The 12,244-nt window shown below is 35.7% G+C and overlaps 1 protein-coding gene and 2 non-coding genes across 3 annotated transcripts; 2 read left to right on the top strand and 1 right to left on the bottom strand.

The window, feature by feature from the left end:
* The first annotated feature begins 538 nt into the window (after positions 1-538).
* On the top strand, positions 539-611 carry trnav-aac (transfer RNA valine (anticodon AAC)). The gene has a single exon. It is a non-coding gene; the product is annotated as a tRNA-Val (tRNA).
* A 104-nt stretch (positions 612-715) lies between these two features.
* On the top strand, positions 716-788 carry trnav-cac (transfer RNA valine (anticodon CAC)). The gene has a single exon. It is a non-coding gene; the product is annotated as a tRNA-Val (tRNA).
* Positions 789-1,189: 401 nt separating this feature from the next.
* On the bottom strand, positions 1,190-6,292 carry LOC100005924 (interleukin-17 receptor A-like). The gene is made up of 11 exons (XM_021475659.2): positions 6,035-6,292; positions 5,866-5,890; positions 5,611-5,757; positions 5,318-5,442; positions 5,108-5,234; positions 4,985-5,032; positions 3,586-3,737; positions 3,418-3,492; positions 3,260-3,332; positions 3,055-3,168; positions 1,190-2,602 (listed from the first exon to the last, which is right to left on the bottom strand). Exons 1-11 carry the CDS (start codon positions 6,137-6,139, stop codon positions 1,281-1,283), a joined length of 2,313 nt encoding a protein of 770 aa, XP_021331334.1. The 5' UTR covers positions 6,140-6,292; the 3' UTR covers positions 1,190-1,280.
* Between the last annotated feature and the right edge of the window lie 5,952 nt (positions 6,293-12,244).

Here is a 12,244-nt window from a genome sequence, read left to right as displayed (position 1 = left end):
GGAGTGAAATCTGAAGTACGGAGGTTACAAAACAGAGACTATGTTGTTTCGTTCAAGCATCTGCCTGTTTACCTAGCTAATGAAGAAATTTTAAGCAAGCTAGAGAGATGGGGAGTTTTCCCCATATCTAAAATTAAAAGAAGATTGTATCCTGGCACAAACATAGAAGATGGAACAAGGTTTGTAAAAAACAGATTTCCGGAAGAGATGGTCTCCTTACCATACAGTACCAAAATCGAGACGGCGGAAGCGCCACAGCACTTTAGAGTCATGCACACCAATCAGGTAAAAACCTGTCGACTATGCATGAGCTCAGAAAATGTGATGAAGGAACGCCCAGAATTCAGGTGCTTCAAATGTGACGAAAGGGGACATTTCGCAAGGACCTGTACAGCTGTGTCGGGCCCGGATTGTAAATTGGCCCTAATACCTGCAGGGAGCTTGTCACGCTGAGTTGGCTTTGTCCGCTCGATTGACCAACGCGTACGCCTTGTTTTATCCTTGCAGGCCTAACTTCGCTGGTGAAGGCACTCGTGGGGTTTCTGTAGTGTAGTGGTCATCACGTTCGCCTAACACGCGAAAGGTCCTCGGTTCGAAACCGAGCAGAAACAGTGCTCTTCTTTTGGCGAGAAAATAATAGCATCCACTGCCGCACCAGCAATGATCGTCAACAGGCACCCAATCCAAAAGGGTTATCTGCTTGATTTGCCTGAGGGTTTCCGTAGTGTAGTGGTTATCACGTTCGCCTCACACGCGAAAGGTCCCCAGTTCGAAACTGGGCGGAAACAACCTCTGGCTTTTATGACAATTGTCAAATCAGGCTTCTGTTGAGTACTGACGTTCACTGAAAACATTCTTTCTGCAGAGCAGTGTGAGGCTAGAAGTTTGAATTCAGCTCAGTGTTTACCGCCCCTCGCGGTGTCGCAAACTTGCGTAGAATCTGATTTCTTTTAGCTTTGTGTTGTGCATGAGCAGGTGGCCAGTGCGTTTGCTGGCCCTTCACGGTGCAGACCGTACAAGACAGCTCTATAAAAAAAAGACTATAAATACTTCAAGCAGCACTGGCCTATTGGTTTCCGTAGTGTAGTGTTTATCATGTTTGCATTACACGCTAAAGGTCTCCTGTTCATGTGTGATGTGTAACAAGTAATCCTTTATAAAAAAGCCGATGGTTTAACTCATTGCCCATCTGTTTCCTGTTGTCATTCTTGACACAAACAGATTGAATGTTTTGGGAGTGTCAGCTAAGGCTGAGCAAGAACCAAAACATTCAACCCAAATCAGCTCCTCATTGTTTTAGTGAAGAAATCTGAAGAAATGGGGCTGTTCAGGAAAAGCTCCATTTGTAATTTGGCCAGAGAGGAATGTTCCTGTTGATACTTGCGTTCCTCCCTCACTGTGGAATATCTGGATCCGTATCCCTGATCAGACCCCCGTGACGGCCTTGTTTCAGAGGCTCCTTCCATTTCACTTTCCTCCATCTCTACAGGCTGGGACATGTCCATATCTTGATACAGATGGAAGTTGTCCTCCATTGAAGGTGGAGGTGCTGTCAAGTCAGTCAGACAAATGTCTGATGGTTCTCCCATTGAGAATGCATCAGGATATGAGGTTTCCACTGGAACTGATACTGGTTCAGCAAGGAGACCTGGGTAGAGTTGTGGTGCCACACTTGGTATTTCAATAGAACATTCCACAGCGGGATGATAGGAAACTACTTCACTGTATTTTGGATGGACTCTTGGATTAACAATCAACATGGACGACTCTTCGGGCGTCTCATTAATTTCAGGAATTACAGCACAAACGCTCTTGGTTTCTGGACGGACGTCCACTTCTTTGACTAGGATGGGAGGTCCGATGTTACACATTGGTATTAATTGATATATTTGTGGGACCTCAAAAAGTGCATCCGTTTCTACTCTCGCCTCATCCTCGCTGTTCACAAACTCATTCTCAAACCAGTCGGGATTCTTCATTTGGTGCGCCTGGAAGGTTTCGATTGCGTTCCTCAAGGCTTCCCCTGAGGGGCAGTTGAAGTACTCATCCTTTCCGATATCCTTGATGCAGCGCTCCGTCCCCTGCTGATACTTCTCCACATCGAGGATGCGGAAGTAGAGCTCTTCGAAATGCTTCATCAGCTTGTATTTGACCGCAATGTCAAACAAATAAGCCACCAAATACTTCCCGTAGGACGCCGGACGCTGCATATCAGGTGTGATCAGCTGTAGGGCGAGAGTCAGCATGTCGCCAACCGGAGAGTGCACATCTTCCCGAAGGAGGACGGGAGGCTCTCCGCAAATTGCCCCCCATTTGGCTTGAACCCCTCGGGAGCAGAGGATCAAGATCTTGTTTGAAGACTGCTCGATGTGTCGCTTTTTTTGCTCAATCCACTGCAGTCGGCCGATGGTGCCGAGCCAAGTTGTGTCCAGTAGGTCCAGCATGACATCAGTGCCACATTTGGCCCGCAGGAAGGCACAGAGCTTTAGCACGATGTCTGTGTAAAGAGGATGATCTCTTGAGTAGATGATCAATATGGAGCGTGGGCCGGGTGGAACTGGCGTTGTTTCCAGGGGAGCTTTTTCTGGTGGCTTTTCTGCAGCTGAATGAAAATGACAAACATGGATACTTGTTGGAAATGATAATTCACTAAATATTTAAAGGATAATTCATCCAGAAATTAAAATGACCATTTAGATTTCCTCATATGGTTTCAAACCTATTTGAGTATCTTCAGGAAATATTTTGATGAATGCTTGTACCCATTGGCTTCCATAGTAGGAATGAAAAATACTATGGGAGTCAATGTGTGCAAGCTACTAGTACTAACAACATATCTTCTTTTGTGTTTAACAGAAGAAAGAAACTCAAATAGGCTTTGAACGAGTAAGGGGTGAGTACATTTTCATTTGTGGGTGAACTACCCCTTTAAATGTATTCTTCAGTCTTGGTACTGATTGTGGCTAACCACAGGAAGACATCAGCGCCACAGTTGTGTAACACACGATAAACGTCACTGATATAAATATCTATCTCTAAAATGTCACTGCCTACCTGGTGGTGGTTTCCTGCAGCGCAGATAAACTGCGAAAACACCAATGCCACAAAGTAAGAGGCATAATCCAACCCAAATGATCCAGATTGTGCAATTATTCTCTGGAGGGACAGCTGATACAGAGAAACATATTTAAAAATGAGAATGATTAATATACTATTAATATTTCACTCAAAAGAGTCTCCAAACTGTGTCCATACACACCAGGAACACAAATGTTAAAACTGTGGCTCTTTCGACGACAGTCATTGGCACACTTTTGGAAAAATGGCTGGATCTTAATTTGCAAAAAGCACTAATTAGTTCAAGAGCACTCATTAAACAACATTACTGCATTAATGAGGTTAGTCAAACTCGCATACCTGAACATCAAAATTACAGCATGCGCTTGACCAGTTCTTTAGGTCATATGTCACATTTAGTAAAGTCTTGCTCTCCTAAACACATATACACACGCACACACTGAAAACAGCTCTATGAAAAAATGTATTTGAATGTATTTAAACAGACGTGAAGAGAAAGTGTCTTACATTATAAAGAGTCTTTGTTTCTTTCCTATTGCAATTTACAAAGACGTTGTATTTTTCAACATTCTCTCCGGGATTGAATGCAACGTACAGAATATCTTTGCCATGTGGATCTTTGGTTCTCCCTACTGTAATATTGGGTTGCCATGTATCCCCTAGGAAAATCATCAAATTGTGCATATACAAGTGATTCAGGGTAAACATATATACATACAAATACACACTGTAAAAAACAGTTTCTGTATTTTGTGTTTTCCGTTTATTTACAGTTGGGAATTGCATTATGGAACACTGATCTCAGCTCTGTCGACTTTTGATGTTGAAAATTCAACTGGACAGTTTAACAAAGTGACTTTTATCGACATTTTAGTAGTTTGAAATAATATAACCCATAAGAAATAATATAAAATATAAATGAATCTGTAAATTTACAGAAAATGTACTGGCAGCTTATTACAAGGCTTTTGCAGCATAATATACAACACTATCTCAGACAATATATCACCTTTAACCATTAAAAATGTTTATAAAAGTCACTTTTTCCAACTCTGTAAGGGTAAAAGTTATTAGAAGAAAGATCAAGGTCTCGTAATGCAAATCAAATGCATAAATGATAAAAAAATAAAATCATAAATCAAAAAATATATAAAACTGTGAATTATATATATATATATATATATATATATATATATATATATATATATATATATATATATATATATATATATTTTTTTTTTTTTTTTTTTTTTTTTGGGCTGCACAATATATTGATTCAGCATCAATATAACAATGTGTGCATCTGCATTAGTCACATCGTAGCAGGATCTGCAATGTCAAACTGGGATTATAATTTATCAAAAAACACAGTTCAGAACAGACCAGAGTTTAACTTTAATAATATGAAAGACTTATTTATTATGTGTGTTTTTTTAAAGCCTGTGACTTTAGATTTCAAGTGAATTTAAACCATTTGGGGACAAAAAATGATAAAGCTTGTCACGTTCATGAAGATTATTTTGTTTAATTATTTGATGCAATAGAGTAAAAACTATTCAGAGTTATTTCACATTTGATTACTGAATTATATTATTCAACACTGTTAAAAGTCCAACTGAAAACCATTAAATGCTGTTTATTTCTTTTTTTTTTATCTTTGTTCAATCTGTGCTTTAATTTATTTTGCATAAACGCAGAAACAAAATATTGCGCAGGTCTAATATATATACATCCACAGTAGTCAATATATAAGGTGGATTAAAACCCTCGACCAAAGTTGTCCTAAAACTATTTTTTACAGTTTTAGTTATTATGATTATTTTTAATACACTTAAAATGTTGACTACTCTATATAAACATACAAATGTGTATGGGTATATTTATTATCAATAAGCTAATCTCTCACCTCTCTCAAAACAGATCTTGGTCTTTCGCATCAAAGGATCATCACAACCTGTGGTTACAGATTAAAACTGAGATTTCCATGCAAAATCATTTGAGCATTGAGTATTTTAATTGAGTCACCTACCTGGAACTTGAAATGTTTTTCTAACATTATAAAAGGTGTGGTCTAAATTTGGCTTGGGAAGGTTTGAGACAATCACAACATATGTGCTGCCTGGATCTACCACAACTTTATCCAGAGAAAAAGACCACTGCGATAAAACACATCATATTTCAGTATTTGTGGCAATCAATTGTCAGTCAATCAATCATTCAATTGGTTAATCAGTCTTGCCTTTTCTCCAGCACGATTTCTCATGGTCTTAAAGGGTTTGAGGAAATTGTAATGAACACACAGATGTTCGTTGGTGGATGATTTCATCACACTAAGCTCTGTTCCATTCAAATGGCTTATGCTTCCTGCAAAAATAATAATAAAAACTATTATTACAACAATTTAATACACATAACTAGATACATGACTATTAATAAAAGAACAAATTAGAAATCCTACTGAGAACTAGGACTAGCCCATTCCCCAGGCTGGCTACACGCCAGAAATGTCACTGTTTATAACAGGTGACCTACCATCATCTTTTGCTTTCCATTCTGCCACAATAACTGGCTCCAAATCACCTTTCATGTTTTCTCTGACATCAAAACTCACTTTGAAATCATCTGGTGCGCTGGGAGTGAAAGCTGAAGGAATTAACCATCCTTTATACAAGCAATTATCTGTGGGGGAAATAACACAATGATTTCTTTATAAATAGACAATAAATATTTTCAAATTAAAGACAATAATTACAAAAAGAAAGCAAAAGAAAGAAAACAAGCACTTACTAAAAACTGCTGTACACGGTACTTCCTGGAGAAAGCGAAATAACAACAGATTAAACAAACATGAGTCTCGTAAAACCTTCAAAACAAACTTATACGATGTCTTAACACATAGAATAAAACATAATAACACTTTTTAATAATATTTGGCTGTCTTTGTGTATTATTTTACCTCTTGTGTACAGTTCAGAGAATTCCCATCATCCAGAAGTCCGAGATTCAGCACTACAGGTATAAAGGTGAAAAACACAGCACCTTTCAGGTACAAGAAACTCATTATTCGCGTTTAATCCGACATAAACCTCAGTAAATGTGAATGAATGCACGTTTTAAGAGGTTTAAAAGACGACAAGTGTTCGACAAGTTAACAATGTTGGCGTAGGTGCAGGAAACAGTCGACCTAAAAAAGCTTCCTGGAAATTCTGTATGCAAAGCAACTTGAGTCACACACACCTCGTGTACTTTGGAAACGCGCGACGCGACGCAACTTTTATTGGATCAACCAATAAGAAGAAGTTCTGTTGCGTCGCGTCGTCTTAGATGTAGGTTGTTTTTCAGTTTATTAACTCAATGCTATATGAAAAAGATGTATTACATATTCAAATAGTTTAACTCAAAAAATATATGTAAAAATACGTTAGCTCTTTGTGTAAATTTAAATGTTTTCAGGGCATTAGTCAGTTTTTATCTTTGAAGATCGGCTACTGTACAGTTTGCGGTTTGTGCGTCATAACAAGACGCGAAAAGCCCCAGCATATTCAGCTTTTTTTGTTGTATTCGTCGTAGTATACGACATAACACCACTAAAAAAGCTAAACATCCTGGGGATTTTTCGAAAACGTTAACATACAAGAAATAAAAATTATTCAACGCCAAGAAAATAAGCACACAAATACAGTCAACGCACGCGACGCCATATTAGAAAAACATCACAGAAAGATCAACTGGACAAGAGTGAATTACTTACAAATAAATACCTTTAATGATCTTTAGAAAAAATGAGGTAACTTAAACAAGTAACAACAACAATTAGCTACATAAAAATGCATGTCTGTTTTAAATATAACAAATTGTATAAACATTATAATAGCTACAATAACAAACAATCCTGGATTTAAATCACACTGCTTGTTTAAATGTTAAAACAAAAGATTACTGAAAACATTTCCAACGATGTAATATTTTTAAACATGTAACGTTATTAACTGGACAATAAAGCATCATTAATTACCTTTAGATTGTTTATTTATTATTTAACGTGTTTAAATGTATGTGTCTACATAAATATTTTATCTCTCAAACCATCTTTCCCTTTCCACATGAGGGCGCTCTATCACCATTAAAGTAGATGTAAAATCTCTAAACATTTCTATGCTGAAATATAGATAGGCCTATTTGGTTTTTGTGGTCTGATGCAGAGGTAATTATTTGTGATGTTGTCCATATATATATATATATATATATATATATATATATATATATATATATATATATATATATATATATATATATATGGATTAATATGACAGCATTAAAAAGGTACTATTTTCTCTTACTATACTGATATATCACACAAAGTTTGGAAGTTTGGCCAGAGCAGAAATAGTCGTTCCCACCTGAGCCTGGTTTCTCTTGAGGTCTTTTTCCCTTCACTTCATCGATTAGTGAAGTTTGTTCCTCGCCATTGTGGCTACTGGCTTGCTTGGTTGGGACTTGTGGAGCTGGGATGGATTTGCTCTTCAGTGTTTAGACTTTCAGCAGTGAAAATTAAACCACACTGAACTGAACTTTAACTCTGAAAACTGGACTGACACAGTTTTAATTTACTAGAACTTTTCTGTTAAGCTGATTTGACACGATCTGCATAGTAAAAGCGCTATAATAAACATGAATTGAATTGAACAACAATAATAAAAAAAAATACAGACAGCATTTCCTTTGATTATTTTTGTTGTTTGTTATAGTTGCCCTGCATACCTCTCTTTTCAAATGAGATCTCTAAGGGACAATCTAAAATATACATCTAATACCTTAGCATTTTAAAGACATCTGAAATGTCCCCAAAAATGCAATTGACAAAGCTGCATTATATTTGCACATTAAAGACTCCTTATGTTTCATTTAAGCACATACTCACATCTTATTCTAAAAGCCCCTTTAACGATTCACACAAAATTAAACAATCTCATTTTTTGAGCTCATAGGCACTTTGACGCCATACAGATGAGGACAGATAGAGAGTGACCTGTAACAGTCACAGTCTATTCATAATGCTCTAATGAACCAGAATCTAGAGTGCAGATGAGTCTATGAGGGGCTGACAACACACACTGCCATGTGAAAACCCTCAAATGAAGTGAATGAGGGCCCAGGTGTGCTCAACTCCTCTACTGGACCGAGATGAGAGGAATCCAGGGCGCTAACAAGTTGCATCTTGGGATTTGAAGGGAACTGTTTGGACACTTTCATGCAGGCTGTGAAAAACTGGACAAAAACATTAAGTTTTTTTTTCAAAAATGTGGCCGTTTTCCCTACTCCATCATTCCAGAAGCAGCACATTAAAGTTACATTGACTTTTACGATAACAAAACAGTAAGAAAAAACAACAACTTAATTTTAGGAATAAAAAATTGTTCACAAGGATGTTACAGGAGTTTGTTTGTTTAACATATTTAACTTTAGGTATACCAACAGGGTGAACAAATTGAGTTATTTCCACACTTCCTTTGATATATGAATGATTATGAATATCAAATATTTTTGATGTTACAGCTTTTATATAATTTTATGGTTAAATTAGCAAATGAAAAACCTTTAAAACATTTTTAAAAATGTAAAAACATTTATCGCACAAAAATCTGAACATTGAATGGAGTTAATAATTAGTTTGGGTATACTGAAGTCGAATGTTTGGGAATATTTTTTTTATCACCGTTGAATTAAAATGTATGTAGAATCTATAAACATTTCTTTGCTATCTGGCTTGTTCTTATTTGTTATAGCTTTTTATCACTAAATAATTGTTTATCATCAAATGTTTTTTATGTCAGTCTTTTTTTTTATCACTAAATAAAATAGAAAATACTGTAAACATTATTTATCATTAATATTTTGCAATATTTCTTATATACATTCAACATATTCGGGGGGAATGCATATAACAATGCAAATCATTAATGAACATATCTATCTGTAAAATAAACCCTTCAGAATACAGAAATAAATTAAACTAATGCAAAAGCTGCTAAAGTGGAGAATTACGAGACAACAGCCTTTAAATTATGTGGTGTAATTTAAACATGCTGTAAATAGAAATGTTGGGTTCCATGCAATTCCTTCATATTGTCTCAATACAAACTGATTAAGTTATAATTTTTACAAATTTAAGTAGATTGAACATAAAACATTTAGGTTAAACATTTTGTTGTCCTCTCTCTGTAATTCTGTTGCACTGTAGAAGCTCTGTCACGAAAAACAAATTCCTTGTAAGTGCGAACATACCTGGCAATAAAGCTCTTTCTGATTCTAAAGCTCTTTCTGATTATGTTCTCCACCAAAAAAAAAAAAATAATAATAAAAAAAATAATAAAATTGAATAAATTTCTCATATCTCATATTTGTTGAGTGCACAGACAACAACTGAGAGGGTGTATGAAAAGAAACACTTTAAACTGTATTTTGGATCTTTCCATTAATTATTGAGCTAAAAAAAATCTTAAAATTAACAGGTGCCTGAAAACTGTACAGAATATCACCTTGTTTCAGCCCGTTAATCGCTGATTCATTGTAATTCTTAACATATTTTATAAGTAATTTCTAATTTAAAATATTTCTGTTATTTTTGTCATTGTGTTTAACTGTGTGATGACCAATTTAAAATAACTTTGAATGAACTCTCATGTAAATAAATATGCAAAAACCTCCAAAAGTCATCTGATATTTTCTTCTAAAGTAAAATGTTATTTTCTGACTCGACTTTTATATGGACAAATAAGCTTTTCATTGCATTGCATTTAAAGTGAAATAACTGATAAATAAACAGGAGGCTGAGAGAAATTTAGGAGTACATTTCAGATGGCATTTACAGGTTTTTGCATCTGAAGTCTTCATTTACAATATATAGGCAACCCAGTTTCAATATAACCAAGTAACCTGAGACTCCTAAGATCCAATATTTGTACAGTTTAATTGTCAGAAATTGCAGTTTTAAAGTTAACCAGGCTAAGGCATATGATATTTATCAAGTCTCCATGATGACATAATTTGTTTTTCAATTATATAAAGAGAAGCGTGAACTGAGGGAGGCTGAACTATATAAAATGGCTGATTGGGGCTGACAGGTCTGTGTTTTGACTGAATGAGAAAGTTATATACAACAGCACGGCTAATATGACAAGCTGCTCTGGAAACTGGAGCAAAAAAATGTCCCACACTGGCAAAATCCAATCATACTTATGAGTCTGAAACAAGAATTTGCTGTCCATCATATTCGGGGGTCAAAGCCAATTTGGAAAATTACACCACCAGAAAATTGAATCCGACCAATGACTTACATTTTTCCAGTGATATATGTCAAAAGGGTCTAAACCGTAACCATGATATTATAGTGATTTGGTCATGGTGACACACTTTTCCATAATTAAACCAAAAACAGTGGAGAATATATGCCAAAGCTCAACTGTAGGTCATGAAAACTAAGAAAAAGCCTACAATGAAAGACAATGCAGACTGTTTTGTGAAAGATTAAAGGTAATAATGATGTAAATAATTCTATTCAAGCACAGACAGATCAAGTTGCTTCCTCAAAGTAACATCAGGAGCCATAATGTGTTAGTTGCATATAAAGTACAATGGTTTAGCACCACACAATCTACAGTCTGCATGTTATTCACGATTCATTCATGATTCATACATGATTTACCATTAATAGAGCATTGGGAATTAGGAAACTTATTGTAAAATGTGCACTACTTCTACATTAATCTTGCTTATTACTCTTTAATGATTGATCACATACCTGCTATGGTTGATGTTTTAGGATAGTAATGATTGAAAATGATCTTACTGTTGTGTAATGCAATAAAATGTTTGGAAGTTTAGGTGTGTGTTTAAATAGTTTTGACGGATTTGAAATCAATAGTCACTCCTTTGTACACTGTGAAAAAAGAACTAATAATAAGATTTGACTTTACTCGAAAGATTTATTAACCACAACTAACAAACCCAGAGAAATTGAGAATCTCTAATCCCTAATGTTATGTCTATAGCTGTATATTTTGACTCAAAAGTCTGTAGTTTATCCTAAACATTTACTCACTGGCCACTTTATTAGATACACCGTACTAGTACTGAGATGGACCCCCTTTTGCCTTCAGACCTGCCTTAATCCTTCATGGCATAGATTCAACAAGGTACTGGAAATATTCCTCAGAGATTTTGGTCCATATTGACATAATAGCATCACACAGTCGCTGCCGATATGACGGCTGCACATCCATGATGCGACTCTTTCGGTCCACCACATTACAAAGGTGCTCTTTTGGATTGAGTCTGGTGACTGTGGAGGCCATTTGAGTACGGCGAACTCATTGCCAAGGCATTTGCATCCACAGAACTGCCACTCACTGGATATTTTCTCTTTTTCGGATCATTCTCTGTAAACCTTAGAGATGGTTATGCATAAAGATCCCAGTAGTTCAGCAGTTTCTGAAATACTCAGACCAGCCAGTCTGGCACCAACAACAACGTCACATTCAAAGTCACTTAAATCAACTTTCTTCCACATTCTGATGCTCAGTTTGAACTGCAGCAGTCCGTGTGTATTGAGTTGCTGCCATGTGGTTGGCTGATTAGAAATTTGTGTTAACGAGCAATTGGACAGGCGTACCTAATAAAGTGGCCAGTGAGTGGATGTATGACAGACAAACACTTGTAGACTTAATATTTGACTGTCATCAGACAACAAAATGATGTTTGCTAAAAAACTTTATGCTAAAATAATACACTTTAAAAACTTGACAAAAAAGGGAAAAAATTGTTTAACTTTAACTTATTTATAAGTTAATCATGTTACAACTACATTTTTAAACTCATTTTAAATAGTTAGTCAGGTTTCAACTAAATATTTTGAGTTCAACAAAGTTCAACTTTGTAACATTTTCAGTCAGTTTGACTGATGTGAGTTGAGATGACTAGAAAAGTTCAATTGATTCAACTAAAAAACTTTCAGGAGGCACAAATGATGACCCATAGATGTTAGAAATGCAATAGATTTAAGAGCCAATGATTTTTGTTGAGTGAACAATTTTATTTTCATTATATTCTATTATTTTACCTAAAGATTTGGAACAAATACCCAAATTGAATGTTCCAAAATACACAA

Source organism: Danio rerio, chromosome 4 (assembly GCF_049306965.1).
Source record: "Danio rerio strain Tuebingen ecotype United States chromosome 4, GRCz12tu, whole genome shotgun sequence".
Classification (NCBI taxonomy): domain Eukaryota; kingdom Metazoa; phylum Chordata; class Actinopteri; order Cypriniformes; family Danionidae; genus Danio; species Danio rerio.
This window is presented reverse-complemented; position numbering and strand designations above follow the sequence as displayed.

Coding starts and splice junctions, on each gene's coding strand:
- LOC100005924 (XM_021475659.2), bottom strand. CDS start 6,139: ATGAGTTTCTTGTACCTGAAAGGTGCTGTGTTTTTCACCTTTATACCT. Junction 5,891..6,034: donor CTCTGAACTGTACACAAGAG/GTAAAATAATAC, acceptor CGCTTTCTCCAG/GAAGTACCGTGTACAGCAGT. Junction 3,169..3,259: donor TTTTAACATTTGTGTTCCTG/GTGTGTATGGAC, acceptor TCTCTGTATCAG/CTGTCCCTCCAGAGAATAAT.